Genomic DNA, 17,898 nt, shown 5'->3' with positions numbered 1-17,898 from the left:
ACCGGCACTTGGCAAAACAACTTATAATACGGAAATACTGCTGCACGCTGCTAACAAATATTGCTTGCCAAAAATATTAATAACCCCCCTGAAATTCTAATTGTTATCATTATTGCTACCTCTCTGATTCTCTTTAAGGAGCAGTCCCCAAATAGTCGATGATTTCAATGAATAAGCATTAAAAAACCAGAAGTAATAAAAAATACTCTACCAAAGTTTTGTGCTTAAATGCACTAAAGCAGGTAGACATGCTAAAAAAAATATCAGCTGGTACTCTAATAGGGATTCTGTCTCTTTGCACTTACAATTAATTCAATATATTGTATTGGCATTAAAATTCTATACTTTCAACAAGCAGGACAAGAGTTGTATAAATCTGCTTTTCATATGCTTTTCATTTGCTATCATCAATTCAATGTATTGAACAGAAAACTGAGGGTGATTCCTATTACTCAAGCAAAAAATGAAAGTGTGAATAGTACAGCTTGGATGCATAACTATAGAGGGAAAAGTTAACACAGCTTTAGTGAAGTCTTGTCTTAATTTGTCTCTGACGGAGTCAACAGGCTTGCAGTCAGAGAAGACCCAGCTGATATGGGCCAATTCAATATCAAAAGCCCATTTTGCCAACATCACTCCCAGATGTTCTAAAAGAAACAAATTTGCCACGAGATAAGAAGAAAGATCCTTACATGGATAAATCATTATATTAAAAAATACAATGAAAAAGTAAACTAAATAGACAAGTAATTTTTATCACTGCCAAGAAGACATCAGTGAAGTCCCAAGGGAATTTGCGCTGGCTCTTGAAACGGTCGACATACTTGTTAACGATGGTAACACGCTTATCCACAACTTAGGAAACAAAATCCCCAGTGAACAATATATAAAAAGAATAGGCAATAACTTGAACACAACAAGGATGGAAAGCTACATTTGTGTAATTAACCTCCTACAAAAAGGATTTCAAAGAGGGAGTGGGAGGCATGTTATAGAGAGTACAAAGTGAAAAAAGGGGAGAACAGAGCAGAGGGTACAGGGAGACAGCGATCGCTGCAACACTCAGCCTGCAACTCCCCTTTAGAAGCAAACTGAGTAACTTTATCTCCTTGACCCTAGTGGCAATGACACCTGGAACACCAGCTTCAAATTCTTCAGCCCAAATTCACCGCAGGGTCACCTCAGCGCATGACAGGTGGAAGAATTCACAGATGAAAATTTGTAAAGTTGTTTAGAGTCTCTGTGAAAAGAACCCTGCACTTAGTATGTTAGAATGAATGGCTTTATGACAGCCCTAAGTCTTCGCATGTTCAGGACAGCAGCTCCCTAATGTGAACCTCCTCAGCAGCTTCATTAGACAGATCAACAAACACTGGTTTTCACCAAGAAATCATTCACAGGAGACTTAATATATTTTTGGAGTTTATAAAAAAATGCTGAAGATTTAACAGGAGGAAACCCAGTAACTCTTTACTTCATCGGTTTTGAACCTTTTGTCTCATCAATGTAAGTTCAAAAAATGAAGAAATATTTTCTATTTGAAGCCTAAAAAAATACTTTTAAACCAGTGTCAATATGCAGGTACAAGAAATGGTACCAAAAAAGTCTACTGATGCTCCACATGTTTTAAACTTCAATAATATCATTTTCTTTCCCTGCTTTCTAGAATATCACAAGCAGATACAGTGCACTACTTTGCTACAGAAACAACGCAAGGGATCACATCTACGGCTGACTTACTGAGGTTTAACTTCACATGGGCTACACTGGTTAGAAATGCTAGTTAGTTATTTCCCAGATCAACTGTCTATTACAGATGAGATTTAGGCAGCTCCAGGGCACCAGAGGTTTGCACAAGGACAGTTAGAACCCAAGCTTGACAGTGAACTTCCCTTTGGATGCGTGATCTATGATACAAATCTTAACAGACACGATCCACTAATCTAGATTAATCACCTTCCGTACTGCATTTTTATTTAATTTGATCAAAAGCATCTTGCAAACTCAATACTTCTTTTCTGGGCTCACTGTTCTTGTCAAAGGTTTGGACTGGCTACAAATGCTGAGTTTTCTTCTTCTTTTCTTACCATTAAATATTCATGAACACTTCAAAGACTAATGCTTTACTGCATAGTTACTGTTACGCCGAAGTTTGTTAGTGGCCCTAGGGAATGTCCTCAGCTTTTCTGTAACAATAAGCTCAGTCAACTGCTACCTATCGGGTGAGCGCAGAAAGCTCAAGTAGCTCACTTCATCTGCAAGTCTAACTTCCAGAATTGTTAAAAGTGGAAAAGGCCTCCAAACACAGATGTTCAGCGTAAAAGCCTGTGGAAGGGACACAATGGCCAGTGGCTTGGAAAGGGCCTTGAGGACCAGCTCACAAAGCTTCGAGACATCAGCTCTGACTCTCGGTCTTGTGTGCGCAGGAAGAGATACTGGTTTAAATAACATTAATATTTCAAGCCAACATAAACCAGCTTCGAACCAAAATACAAAAAATCATAGCGCCTTCTGAACCACTGGTTTTTTTTGGCTTTGCTTTATTCAGTGGGCAAAACACAAAAGAAAAACTGAGGAATGACTCTGAACAAAGCTCAAGAGAAAAATCTATGTATGCACACATCATCTCCTGCTGATGAAAATATATTTTCTATCCTACAGCTATATGAAAAATTGGAGAACCCAGTTAGCCTTCGGTTGATACAAAACTTAACAGAGTCAGACAGAAGTCTGACAGCTACTTCTGAAAAAGCTACAAAAATCCTCAACAGGAGACTGCTGTGCAGAACTCAGGCAAGAATCTCTGCCTTGCACTTTATTGCTCACACAATTGCACCAATTAAGTATCTTTTGTATGGTTCTATTCCAATGTACTTTACACATGACTTCGATAATAACCATACTATCCTGACTGAAGTGTTCGTCCTTGGTTACCTAATACTCTTGGGCATATGACTTTTTGCAGTAAGTAGAGAGTGTGAAACAATACTGCTATTTTGGATTATTTAATTTTCACATTTTAGAATATTTCTGAGAGAAAAATCTACAATCCTTTTTTCCCCCCTGCCTAAATATTTAGAAGGATTTAGGATAACATCCACGTTTACGGCCTTTTACTCTGAAGAATGGAACAATATGTATGCATTCATATATAAAATGTAGATTTATATATTATGTGATTTGTGTATTATGTATTATTATATATGTAATGTTTAAGTGACTTTATGGGAGTTGATAAAATTTAATCAAAAGCTATTCTTATGGTTTTGAGAGGGAGATGGTTGGAACAGTTTTGCCAGTAGCAGGAAGGTGGGTGTAAGCCAACGTCGAACTGAGCCACAGAATATTAAGATAGGGCAGACCTGAAAACAGATGGCTAATTTCTTACGGTGGACAATTGAAGGAAATTAAGAGATGAGGTAAGAGAACTAATCTGAGGAAATCACACAGAAAAAGCAATCACTGTTTCTCAGATGCTGTTAAAGAACTGGAGCTTTCTCCAAGGTATGGTCCCCAGAAGAAGGATGAGATCCCGACCTCCCTCCTCATCAGAGCATCCAGCTCCTTCTCTCCCGCGTAAGAACATTTGCTCTCTGAAGTCTGGAGCCCAGGATCCTCACTGATTGCCACCAGCATTCCTTGGACTGTCACAAGACAAACCATTCATGTTGTTTACTCCAGTTCTGACCACTAAAGACAAACTGGCATGTCGGGAAATGTCTTAGGGAAAAGTCAGGGTTAGAGGTACCCGCATTTCACTTGTATTAGACTTGCAGCATGATTAAATAAAAACATAACCACCTGTTACACTTATTTCAGTGGGAGTATCTATTTTCAATTACAGCATTTACTATCCACCCTCAAGTATGGCAAGTAACACCATGGTAACATAAACACAGTCCTGGCTACTTGAGAAACTTAAATTATAAATAGCAATGTATAGCCCATGAGGTCCTGGAAATAAACTAACTAATCCATAGGCATTTGTTACTATGACATAACATTTCCACTCAAATGTTGTTTGCCTCATCTCAGACCCACTCAGGATAGATTTAGGAGTTGGGCATCACTTGACTGAGTTCATGTTCATACATGAGAAAAAACAGAGCAGAGAAAATAAGCTATAGCAAAACAGCAGAGGAAAAAAAAAATCCCCATAGTTGACTTTACTCTGCTTCCATGGAAGTTAATGGGGAAAACAACTAACCAACAACCTATGCCGAATGTATAACAGAGACCTCTTAATGTATGGAAACATGTTTTTATAGTGCAGCATCCCTGAGGGAAGAAAAAAAAAAAATGGGCTTAACTGAGTCGTAAACAGTTTGGAATTGCAAATAAACTCAGCAACCCTCTAAAACATTTGTGAGGTTTCGGAACTCAGTGCTCTCTTCAGCTGCAGCCCGGGTGCAGAGATCCATGGTAACCGAGGGAATACGGAGATTCACGCCTGTGCTCGGAGGAGCTGAATTCCCCGTTGTCTGGCTGTGCTGTGCAGTCCCCGGTTCCCCACCGGTTGTTCCCAATGCAGTTTTCCAGCTGGCCCCACGCCTGCCGGGGTTGGCTCCACTGCCTTTTTTGGGAGCGTGACCAAGGACTCAAAAATGGGAGAAAGGAAAAGAGAATCAGTGTTTCTACAAAGTTAGGACAGAAAATTGAGAGCAAAGAGGTGACTGCCAAGTTCTGCGGTGTGAAGACAGCAATCGTTTGGTTCTGTGTAGGCTCCAAGACGTTATCACAGGTTTGCACAAATCCGGGGCCTTCATCTAATCATGTGAAAATGTCTTTTAGGTTAAGCAAGAATGCTAAAGATTTAGAGACGTCAGCTTGGTTTCCTTCTGGTTGAGAACAACAGATTTAAGAAATTTACATTTTCTTTTCGTTTACAGCCATTGGTTAAAGTCTACTTTTGATTAGACTGATAGAAATCTGGAATGTATCTACTGAGGTCAATGGAATTATTTCAGATTTACACCATGCAACTAAAATGGAATTTAAATTCCCAACATTTCTATTCTAAAAATATGCTGTGATTTGTCATACATATTTGGTGAAATCTCAGTGTCTCTGACATCAGTGACAGAACTCATTGGTATTACTGTGGTCTAAATTCCACTGAATTATTTTCCTTTCACACAGATTCCACTGAAGATTTAAAAAAATTTTTACCAAGTCTACATGACAAAAGAAGCATCCAGGTTACCTAAGCCTGTAATCATGTGTACATTTCTTATGTTTCATTTGGCTTATGTCAAGTCACTGCACAATTAAGTTATTAAATGAAAAGATCACTTTCAGGTCAAGTTATTTACACTTTCAAAGAAAACCTGACAAAATTGGATAAATAGCTGGCTAAATTTGTCAGGTATCTTTCAGAAGATAAAATTATACATACCAGGACCAGTATATTCAGTGGGTCTAACAAGTGAAACTACTTTAAAAAAATTTTTAAAAAAATCTCTATATGACCACGAGAAATACCAGCTTGGCATGTGTAAGAACTTCATGCTTATCAATAGAATTATAGTTTTCTTTATCTTTCTGATAAAGACCATTTTTTTGGTTCACAGTGGACTGACACTTTGGTAACCTTCCAAGTAACATGGTGACGCTGGCACAAAAGGTTATTTCCGTATTTTTTAGTAACTTTTATATGAGTGCAAAAAGCTGAAAACACCTTCACCAATTAGTTGTATTTCTGACCGTCACCAGTGAGTGACTGTTAATCAAGCAATTGAGCAACAGTGTGTGTTATACTGGAGTGTCTTTATCACATAATTATTGTGTCATGCATTGTGATAATATTTTTACTGAAAAAAAATGAAACGTAGCCATTAATTGGGCACACACTAAACCTACTATGACACTGAGTATGATGAAATGGAAAATAAGGCATACTCAGCATGCTTGCAGAAAACAATTCCCACGGAGGCTAAGTATTCCTAAATCATTTAGGCAAGACTAATCTTAGAACAGACACATAAAAACTCCTGAATAGAGACCATGGTTTCACCAGGGAGCATATGAACAAGTATTTTATTGAACCCAGTCTACAAACATTTACGCATGTGACTCAGGACATGTGACTACTTGTGCTATAAATTAAATACGTGTGCAAGTTAAGTATATGCAAAAGCTGGGAGTGTGCACTGTAAAATCAGCTTTAGAACTGCAAAAGTACAAAAATAACAGAATCCAAAACTGCTTCAGCATTTTCTGACCACAAACAGCAAAAATATGTAAGATACTTTTTTTTCCAAGAAAGGCCATTAAAATGTCATTCCTACAATTTAGCACCCTGCATTGTACTTTAGAAAAATAAAAATAGGATTTTAATACTTATCCAAGGATTAAAAATTGGCTGATCGCTTATAACCAAAATTGGGAAGAAACGATGAACTGAGAAGGAGATAAACATTACTTAGGCTAGATTAGAAGCATTACATATAAACGCAGGTTAAGTTCAAGTCTAGTTTCCCCACCTACAGACTGTAAACCCATCTGTTAACCCAACTTGAAATCTAAATTACCTTTTCCTCACTCCTTTTTAAACCTAGTCAATAATCCTGGGGAGCACCTTTCTTCTTGCTGTCTAGATGCACGCAGACATTGGTAATTTCACTGAAATACACAATCTGCCTACACAAAGCTCTCCAGGCTGCACTGGGGGGCTATCAGAGCAAATTTGCGTGAAATGTCACTATTTGCTTTCTTTCAGTGTCAAGGTATCGAGTCTTTCAAATTATACTGTTTTTCATGGTAGATGAGAAGGATAACGGTCTAACAGATAAAACAGGTGAGAGAAAGCACCAGAAGTCAGCCTGGCACTGCCAAGTCCACCACTAAACCACGTCCCTGAGCACCGCATCTCCCAATCCTTTAATGGACGAGGAATGGCTGAGAGAATCGGGTTTGTTCAGCCTTGAGAAAAGGAGGCTCAGGGGAGACCCCATCACCATGTGCCAGGACTTAAAGGGTGGCTCCAAAGCAGATGGAGACTCCCTTCAGACAAGGGGTCACGTGGAAAAGACGAGGGGCGATGGGTACAAGTTACTCTTGAGGAGATTCCAACCGGACACAAGAGGGACGTTTTTCACCATGAGAACAATCTGCCTTCGGAATAGTCTCCCCAGCGAAGCGGTGGATTCCCCACCACTGGACACATTTAAGGTTCGGCTGGACAGGGCGCTGGGCCGTCCCGTCTAGATGGTGCTTGTGCCAAGAGTTGGGCCAGATGATCCTTGTGGTCCCTTCCAACCTGATATTCTATGACTCTATGGTTCAGTGGTAGACATGGCAGTGCTACGATAACCATTTGACTTGATGATCTTAAAGGTCTTTTCCAACCTAAACGACTCTATGATTCTAAAACATAAGGAAAAGTATAATTATTTGAAAAAAACCCTAAATGACAAGTAAGTTTCCCGTGAGCAAAGATACAAGAATTGTCCCTCACCTACAATTACGGAGTATATTTCAATGGTTTGCACAGGTGTTTTTTCTATTTCCATCCTCACAGTATCTAATGGTTGCATGTGTGTTAGGTTAGGCATTCAAGATGAAAAGCCTGCATGTATTTCAGCATTCACAACTGACTCGTTTCTATAAGAACAGCCCGGGGAAAATATTTGTCAGCTCACTAGTCATAAAGAAAAATATCATGAATGAATCATTGTTACCTACTATGGGTTTTCCATTACCTGCCTAGGCAGTCCTTTGTACAAAAGAACATGATCTCTAACAGATATTAAGAATACAAATGCCTATCAGACTAAACTGAATACTCATGGAGGAAAATATAATTTTTAACCAGTCCTAGTTATTACAGAACTCTTTTTCTTCCTATAATCTAAAGGGCTTTATATACTTCAAGGGCTATAAATCACCTAACTTTTTTTTTAACGTGCAGTCAGGCAAAAAGCACATGAAGACTGGCATAATGATGTTATTTCTAACCTCACAGTTAGACAGATTAGGAAATTAAACAGACTGGACTAAGGGAAAATGTCAGAGTTATCAAACTTCACGGTGCCAATATAGGCATCTACATTCATTATTACATACACAAAAGTGGCCAAAATTTCAAAAGTGCTGATCATTTAGTGTTCACATCAACTCTTACAAGAACTTCAGGCTAACGGCAACTTGAGTTCATTCAAAAAATGAAAAAGAGAAAGTGCTAAGTTTTAAAAGCCAGTATTGACATCCTGTGTCTTTCTCTCCCTGTTCTTTTGTTTCCAAACCTACATTACGCTTCAAAGACAAACACACTTCATGGGGTTCTTGAGAGCATCAAAGCTCTGTAGAGTGCTTTAGCTGGAAAATGTCCTAAACCACTGAAAAGCTGCATTTTCTTTTACGAGAAATGCAAAACTGGGCCCTATATTTTGCCAACGAAGCTTTCAAATCAAATGTGGAGTATTATTTGCTATATATATACCTTGAAGAAAATAAGTGTTGACAGGGAGAGACAGAGCAAGAGAGATGTACGTCAGAGTCCACGGTTCCTTGCATAATATCTAATCCTTTCCACCGAAAGATTTTTTTTAATGATTTACACCGAAACTCAAAGAACAAAGGTTGCCTTGTGTCTTTCACAGAGTTGTACTGAAATGTGAAAACAGGAGCAAAGGAGAAAATTGGATGGTTTTGGTCTTTATTTGCAAGAGAGTTCACCAAAGATTTGACATCTGCTTTGCTTTTATAGCTCTCTAGGTGACTCCAAGCAGCACAGGAAGGTCCAGCTAAAGCAAGGTATTTATTTGCTTCCCATAGTAAGACAACTCCTGCTTTTATCTGTTTGTTCTTAGAACTAGATGGTGCATCAGAAATTACATAGCTGTTCTTGTTTCATACTGAAAGTTAACTGCTGGTGCTTTCTCTCACCTATTTTATCTGTTATACCAATACAATGATTCTCCCAAGTCCACAAGCTTTAAGGTCACACTGTGCGTAGCAAAGGCCTTGTGATGTGAGCAGACGTGACCGCCAACAAAAGATCAGCTCAGATCTGTTTGCTAATGAGAGTCTTACACAATTATTTCTTTTGAAGGGTTAAAAGATGTTCATAATGGTGTAAAGAGCTTTTCTAGATCAATAATTAACTCTGAATACTCCTCAGACAAATGAATCAGCGCCTCCAGAGTACTAACTGCAAAACGGTAAAGCTGGTGATGTTCTCCTAAGGCATATCCAGAAAGAATGATTAACTGGAGTAAAAAGCGCTTTACTTCCCCTAGAACTTTAGTATCTTGTAAAGGAATCAGTGTAAAACTATGGATGCATTATAGCTGTTGACAGTTTAAATTGAAATTGCACAATAAAGCTCCATTTTTCCTGGACTTCAGCTCAAAACAACCAGATAAACTTTTTCTGCAGAGGTCACGGTCATGACATGGTCCAACTATTACTTTATTTACAAGTAATTAAATTAAATTTGCAAAACTGACTTCACCTTATGTTTGCTTATAGTCCTCTTGCTTACAACCAACATACTGCTTTTTTCCAAATGTTCCATACATTTACATGTTCCTCAAAATATGTTCTGTGGTTATAACTGGGTTGATTAAATATATTTTTTTCATTTCCATTATTTAATCTATCTGTATTAACTGCAGGATGAGAATATGTAGTTTGTCCTGCAGGAGATAACTGTAGTTCAGAAAAAAAGTATTTTACACTTTATACCCTACTAAAGGCTTTTTTGTTCTACATGCATATAGTTATGTCCAAATATCATAACTGCTAACTCTCAGGGCATAAAAACACTTTCTCAAAAGCTTTCATTGAGCTTTAATTCTCTCTGAATAAAACATGTTCCAACAAGTACCCTTTGTACATGAAACAGTAGACCATGAAATCTTTTAAAGAAGAAATGTACACAAAATTCAGAGAATACAAATACTGTTTCCACATATGTTGAAATCATTTTATGTAAATAATCCGTGCTGAGAGAATTCATAATGTTTGAAACAAGAGCGAAACACCGGATACTCTTCTAAACGAGCAAGCACCAACACCTCTAAAACCAGAATTTGTTCATGTTGAAAGGACTTCTTGTTGAAAAATCATGATGTGCATTTAGGGACGTTTTGCAGGTCTCTGCTTGTTTGTGGTGAGGCCAATGCAGCCGTCCCTGCGCACCCCGCGCAGGCAGCACTGCCCACACATCACACCAGCTTGGATTCCAGTTCCACCAACCTCAGCAGAGGTGTAGTTCTGAACGTATAGTTCAGAACTAGAAGTGTTAATGGTCATCCCTGTTTCCAAGGAAAAAATGCTATGATGACTACAGTATTTTATTTGATGATCAGCTTTTAAATATATACCACCTAGCTTCACATCTTTATTAGCATTTTACAGCAATAACAACTTCATTTTCAAGAGGAAAAAATGTCTTTCCACCTATTCCCCTAAAGGATAATCCCTTTCCCTGCAAATCATAAACTTCACAGTACTTTGCCTTTTCCAAAATAAAAGTTCAGCAACATGCTTCCCTGTCACATTTGTTGTACATTTTCAGATAAAGGCATCTCAAACACACAAACCCATCTGATCCTTCCTGTGAAGAATTGTGGAGCTGTGATTTGCAATGAGACCTAAGTCTAAGAATTTTTTAGCATCTCCACTCTCTTCAGTCACTTGGTGTTCTTTTCACTTGCTTAGGAACGTGGGTTTTTAGCTGATGATATTTTAAAAAAATCACAATGCAGCCTATTATAATATTCTCTCATATGATGTAACAAACTATTTGTAAGAATGAACTAACATATGAAAATGCAGGGGGGAAAAATAAGCAAGAGTCAGGCTCGTTTATTAATTGCAGCTGGGATGAAGATCGGTAACGTATCCCAGGCAATTGCTACAACAGATTTTACTTGCTTTATGTATTAATGAAAAGAAATGGCTTTTTCTAATTTATAAGGTCTTGGTGTTAACAAAAGGACTGAATTTGTGTGCATGCCTCCCCAAAGTACCACAAATAACATACAGAATGACTTCTAATTGGCAGTCATATTGGCTTCATCAACCAACAGCTATATTCTGATCTAGTTTGCAAAATTCTTCCAGAACTTATTATTATTTTGCTTAGAAGTTAACACAATATTTCCTTTCTCAAATTATTTTCAAGCTGATCAGGCACCTTGCAACAATACATATGTAACAGTCCTAAATAACTGTCAGTAGAGATTCAGTTTAATGAGTTGAGCTCAGCCTTGAAGAACTGCAGCGTGGTGCCGCAGCATCTCTTGGAACAACCCAGTTTCCTGGTGCTTTGGACAAGGAACAAAGATGAACCTCTGGCTCCTGTAACCTCGCTCAACATACACAAAACCAGTGAAGTCCATAGCAATCAACATTCCTCAGGAAATGGGGTTTTTTTGCAAGAAAGCATTTGGCCTCCAAGCTGACAGGTATACAAACAAAACTCCCGTAAATATTTGGGTACCTTATCTAACATGGAACCAATGAAAGAGCCCTCAAGAGCAGGACCTGCAGCACCCACGGAAGAGCAGCTCTGCACAATCTCCTACAATGGCAGAAACTCTTCAAACCTGGAGACACTATCAGTTTTAATTTAACTCTTCTCTAGAGATAAATTTAGGTCCTAATAGTCAGACAGTGTAGTACTAACTGCTATACTGCTGGGTGCATATTTATTTTCATGCAGAAGTAATAACCTCTAGTTCCTCAACTGGATATTACACAACATTTTAATGCACATTTTTTCACATTACACACAAAATCTGATGTCAGAAGATCAGGTAGAGGTGCTTAGTTGACATAATTAACATTTCATTTCACCTACTGTGCCTAATTATTTTCACAGGAGTGACATGGGGAGCCACTCTGGATTTGGTGACAACACCACAGACTCAAGATGGAATTCTTTCTCATTCATGTTGTCAGACTTCTACGTATGGATAACTGGTAAGTCAGCGCTACTCTACACAGGTTTTTGAAGAGCGAGCATTGCCCCATGATGTTCTCCTACTGACTGCAGAACACATCACCTGTGTACTCTACACAGATGCCAAAAATATCATTCGTCATTGGTAGTTAATGTGCAAATAAAGGTAAACAAGATAACACCACCTTCACAGACCGTAGGAAACATCACAAAGATGAATGACGATGAGAAACACAGTGCAGGACAGTTTTAGCATGAAAATAGCTTATTTCACAATTTTGTTCTAGTTCATTTTACAATTAAAAAAAGAAATTAATGCTAAATATCAGACATGTTCCAGGTCCCTCATTAAGGCATCTCAGCTGCAGCTCTCAGATTAAATAATAGATGTTTCAAGATAAGAGAAATTACAAGATGCATGAGTGCCTTTACTAATTCTGTTAACATTCTAGAGAACAAAACACTTCCAACATCATCTTCTGCCTCACCATGAATCAGCCATTCCTGTTTTGGGAGATTTTAGAACTTTGTCTGGAAATCTCATTTAACAATAATTTTTCAAAATAAATCAGATTTGCTCTCTTCTGATGACATAATGAACTGTTATTAACTAAGTGTGGTAGTCTAAGGACATCAGGAACTGGCTTGGATAAAATGTTGTCTACATTAGGATAACACAATAAACAAATAGAATTAGGTATTGAAAGAATAATGTCCTGTGAAATCACAGTATACTTTATAACTTGGTTGGAAAATGCTAGAATTAAAAACTATGCCTATTTACCTACACATATGTGGTGGGTTTAGGTCCTGCTCCCAGAGGAAGGAATTTCCTGAGCAGCCTGAAGTAAATACTGGGCAGTTTAAATTCTCAGTTTTAGAATACCGTTAATTTGCCAAATCTGAAGATACACACAAAAAGACCACTGAAATGACTACTCTCTCATACTCATGCAGACTCCTTTACACATGTTGCAAAGATTAAAATTGTGCAGCAAAACACTCACCTGGATAGATTTAAACAAAAACCCGCGTAAATTATCTTGCAAAGGGAATGTATTTTGCTCTAACCTTGGGGGAGAGGGCTGGGAAAGGGGCACATTCCCCCCCCCGGACCGGTGCAGCCCCCGCCCCAGCCCCGCCCCCCGGGCCGGAGGCTCCGCCCCCCGAGGCAGAGGCTCCGCCCCCGGGGCAGCGCGCGGGGCGCGGACAGCGCGCCCCCTGGCGGCTGGGAGGAGGGCGCCCCCTGGCGGCCCCGCCCGCAGGACAAGAGCAACTCGAAGCCTGGCGTGGGGTGCGCGGTCAGGAGGGGCTGGTTCCCCCCCGCAATGTGGCTAATTAAACCAACACCGAGCCTTCCTAGAGGTGCGAGACACCGTAAAGCAGAAGCACCACCTCATTTACATCAGGCATTTTGCACCTAGAAACGAGCACTATTTATATGCACAAGTAACTCTATCGCACGTGTATTACACGTAGGTATTACTACCTTAAATCAATAAACGGGTGGGATGTTTGCAAATAAAAACATAATGTTCCTAACACAGAGTTTAGAACATCGACAGTTTGACTTTCAATCATTCCTTTAAACGACAAAAAAGTTTTCCTAATAAATCATCACCTATCTACCCTACCTGTGCTAGAGTTTCAGGCCATTGTCATCTGCAAGGGTATTTTAGGCAAAGGTGAAGATATATTTAGAATCTGGGTTTTGGACAAACGCTTCATCAGATAGAGGATTTCAGCACAAAGCACTCCCTTGCAAATATGCATCAGATTCTTCTTAAAAGTCTGGCTGGAAAATCTTTCTAACGCATACTTTGACCACACAATGCTTTTGGTACACTTCAGTTACCTTCGTTCCTGTAGAATTCCCTTATATTCCAATAAAAACATTCTTCTCTAACCAAATCATCTCTGACTACGTTCATCACACGAAGAAAAAAATACTCAGTAAAACAAATACAAGCTCAACTCGCCTTGAACGAGAAACCCCTCGGTCAGTAACAGCCTCAGCGTTCCCAGTGGCGGATCTTACCTCTTCAACTGTCAAAGGCATACAGATCCGGTACTCCTTCATGAGCATATTCCTGCTGCCTCAGTGCGGACCAGCAAACTGGGAGAAAAGTGGTTCTTTCTGCACGATGATCACGACGAAAACCAGTCAGGGGAAAAAATAATCAAGCCTCTTTCTCTGTATAACGTGTCCACAAGAGAGTAACGCAACCATCCAGGAAGGCTGAGCTAGCAAGAACGAAAAACCAACACAACTGCTCCTTTCTTCCAGTTCTTCCTCCTTCAGCCTCCGATCACGGGAATTTCACGCCCGCTCGCACCGATATACGCTCCCAAGTCTCAAAGCCCGACCGCTATCGCTACAGCCGGAGACATCCGTCGGAAGTGCACGGCAGCCTCTCGCAGCTCCGCCAAGACATGCCTGGGGCGGCCAAAAGAACAAACGAGCCGAAAATGTGGCTTTCCCCAGCGCCGGCAGCACGTCGGGCGGCAGGAAAGCGGAGATGCTGATTTCCAAAACAAAGCCCTTCTAGAGCGGTGCCAAACGCGGCTCCCGCCTCCCACCGCAACGCGGCTGCGGCCGCTCCCGCTGTGCCGGGGGGCGGGGGCAACGGGGGGCGCAGCGCGGGGATCCGGCGGCCGCGGCTTCCCCGGCGCAGCCGCGGGCGCGGAGCGGCGGCCCCGGCGCGGGGGAGAACGGGGAGGGGGCGGGCGGCGGGCAGCCCCCACCGGCGGCTGGAACCGGAACGGCGGGGCCCGGCGATGCTTCCCGGGAAGGGAAATCGCGGTTTAAATGAATTGAGCCGCGCAGACTTTTGGCTTTGGGGAAAGGTGATTGCCCGCGGTGTGACAACGCACCTTGCAGAGCATTTCCAAGGCGGGTAAGGGAGGGGAGCGGGTGAACCCGGCGGCCCCGGGGCCCCGCACCCGGCAGGATGTGGAGGCCTCACCCATTTCCCCTCGGCCAGCCCCGCGTTATCAGACACCGGGGTTTGCAACACAAATAAAACCTTTTTTTTTTTTTTTTTTTTGGTATCGGTTCTTTACTTTGAAATGCCACGCAGAAAGTTCGCTGAAAAAGTGCGTCCTTCCTCGCTGAACAATAAAGCCAGAACCGGTTTAGGAGGGCGCCTTTTTATGTTTTTTCCTACTTAGTGGGCAATTTGTTAGTTAAATCGTTTTTTAATATGCTTGGGTTTGTGTTTTTCACTGAAATTAATGCATTAAGTTACAACTTGATATGAACAGGAAGCCAAATCAAACAAGCTGAGAACCCCAAACCTCAGGTAAATCATAAAATGTTCCCACTGCTGGGTCTCCTGTCTTCCAAACGGCTGCAAAGCGTGTGTCACACACAGAGAAGCACTGTGACAGAAGATGAAAATACAAGGCACTGTACAGATAACGGTAAAATATACATCTGTGTTTTAATATAAATAATTTGCAAAAATAAAACCAATTACATATATTTGGGACAGTTAAAAATGCATTTAGGTCTACAATGAAATGTGTTTCATAACGAAAGAGCAAAAAAAGCTCAGATTTTCATGGGTTCTGAATGTACATCTCAAAGCTATGCATATAATTTGTAGCCCAGAGAGGACACAGTGCCATCTCCTGGAGCTGACAACATAACTTTGCCATTCCGTTGCAATAATGGCACAATATTTCACGCACTCTGCCTTTCCAGTGAAGTGCAAACACCTACACAAAAAAACACAAAATCTGGGATCTCTGTTAATAATCTGGGTTTCCAGCTGAGGTCTGAACAACGTGGTTAATGAGGCTTCTATCTCAAATCTGACAACAGCCATTTATAAATATCCAAACTGTAGCTCTAATTCAGAATGTTGGTAGTGTATGTTCCCGAAACTTCTATGCAAAATAGTTTATCACCTATTATGTCCTTTCAACATAAACCAAACCTTACAGCTCTGTTTAAAATAACAAAACGTGCAGATCTGCAGAAAGTAGGATGTCAAATCCAGAAGCTACTTAAACTTGAAACCAAAATTGCTTCTCATACCTACAGCAAAACATTCTTCAGTCACCCCACACTTACTGCCACAGGCACAGGTCACTACTCTGCTGTCTGCCCAGAGGAAAAAAACCAGTGACTCTAACAATATCCTTTACAACTCCCTGACTTTTGGTTCTTCGTTTTCTTTGAATTGTCAGAAACCATTACTCTTACCTCTGCAACACGTTCTCTATGATGAGTTGTAAAAATAAGACAGTTTTCACTCATCTTTCATTTTTGACCTGGGGGGAAAAAAAACCCCATATGTTAAATCATGCTGAACATTAATTCCAGATGGTCTTGTCAGCAAAATGTCACTTCATAATAAGAGACAGTAAAAGTCAAGCTATTTCTTCAGCTATTTTACTAAAGACTTTTGAATAAGACTTTAGCGGTTTTGAGCCATTCAGGAAGTCCACATTGGAGGCAAAAGCTGCCTCCTTGTCTCCCAGCATACACATATGGAAAATAACGGTTGTGTTATGCATTAATTTTCTTCCTTTGTCTGAACCAAAATTACTGTGTATGGGGATATGTTCAATTAGATTAGTATCTGACTTTTAACCTTCCTGAAAGCCATAGCTCCCTATTCATCAACTGTAAAATTATACCAATATTACGATGAGCTAAAAGAATGAGATTTTGCAATTCAAAACAAGTAGTCAAAGATCTGTAAAAATTTGTAAATGGCCTAAATTAGGTAAGAACAAGTCATACACTCTGTGATACATGCACCTGTTTCCAGGTCAATTAATAACTAAAATTGATTAAGAATAACAGATAAAATTCTGTTACTGGGCTTTTAAAATCAAGTTTGAGTTCAAACAGAAAGTGACTTGAAGTCCATGGTCTGTGCTGTGCTAACTGGAAAGTGTGTATCAGGCACAACTGCAAAATACAGTATTATAGGTCTGAATTCACTTAATTTAATTACTCTTAATTTACACCAGTGTAGCAGATGCAGCAACTCAGTCTTAATTCTATAAACAGATAATTTAAAAGAGTTATCTCAAATAACCCTTTGCCACATTCACGTGTTGTTATGTATGCAGTACAGTCATAAACTAACACAACATGTAATTTCAGGTTAACTCATTTTTTCTAGGAGTCATAAATTACATTCAAAGACACAGGCATTCACTAATCAGTATTTCTGAGTTGTTTACTTGCAAACATGAGTAAGTTTCTCTGAATTTCTCCAGTGAATGAAACTTCCGTAGCGTATGAAATTCTGCATTGGAATCGGAGATGACGACAACCTACAACCCCAAGTGTTGCACCATCGCACGGCAGCTATCCCAACACATTGCTGGTGCACCACTGTCTAAAATCAGGATCCTTGTGCTCTTAAAAAAATCAGTGTCTCCTACCTCTTCCCCACATCTCCAGCAAAGCAGGATGATTAAGTGACTCAAGGCTGGGACGTGAGATACATTGAAATCGCCAGTGAAGTCACCAGGAACCACACGCTGAGTCCACTGCGGCCATGTGAGCCACCATTGCGGTGTGAGCCATGTTCACATGGCACGGTGCTCTCAAAACGTGCGGAAACAGCACAGAACCACGACCCTACTGGCTCATCCCCTCCCACCCTATGGCCATATCAAGGTCTCAAACTCTTGACGTACAAGTTACGAGCAGCACCCTCACTGTCACAAACTGCACCGAAACCCCCTGTGGGGCCGGGAGGCCCGAGGGCAAGCAGAGGGCTGGGACTGGACTCCATGAGAAGGCTAGCGCGTCTAGCACCACCTTCTTGGGTGCCAGAGGGTCCCCTCAGCCCCGGGGCACGACCCTGAGCCCGCCAGGTCGGGGCCGGTTCCCTCAGAGGGGCCGGTTCCCTCAGAGGGGCCGGTTCCTTCACACCCGCCCCGCCCTGGGCCTTCAGGCGGCCGGAGGCGCCTCGGCAGCGCCTGTTTGACGCAGTGCGGGGGCCTTTCAGCGGGGCTGC

The 17,898-nt window shown here is 40.7% G+C and overlaps 1 protein-coding gene across 4 annotated transcripts in view; it reads right to left on the bottom strand.

Moving 5' to 3' along the window:
• PITPNC1 (phosphatidylinositol transfer protein cytoplasmic 1) overlaps positions 1–17,828 on the bottom strand; it is a 69,206-nt gene extending 51,378 nt beyond the window's left edge. For 3 of the 4 annotated variants that reach the window (XM_065647933.1, XM_065647935.1, XM_065647936.1), the window contains exons 1-2: positions 17,318–17,828; positions 16,122–16,189 (exon numbers count right to left, since the gene is read on the bottom strand). In XM_065647933.1, the coding sequence (XP_065504005.1) occupies positions 16,122–16,175 (54 nt within the window). In that variant the 5' untranslated portion in view covers positions 16,176–16,189; positions 17,318–17,828. Of the gene's footprint in view, positions 1–13,949; positions 14,477–16,121; positions 16,190–17,317 lie in introns of those variants that run through there. The other variant, XM_065647934.1, reaches the window with a different exon arrangement.
• Positions 17,829–17,898: the final 70 nt, after the last annotated feature.

Source organism: Caloenas nicobarica, chromosome 18 (genome assembly GCF_036013445.1).
Source record: "Caloenas nicobarica isolate bCalNic1 chromosome 18, bCalNic1.hap1, whole genome shotgun sequence".
Classification (NCBI taxonomy): domain Eukaryota; kingdom Metazoa; phylum Chordata; class Aves; order Columbiformes; family Columbidae; genus Caloenas; species Caloenas nicobarica.
This window is presented reverse-complemented; position numbering and strand designations above follow the sequence as displayed.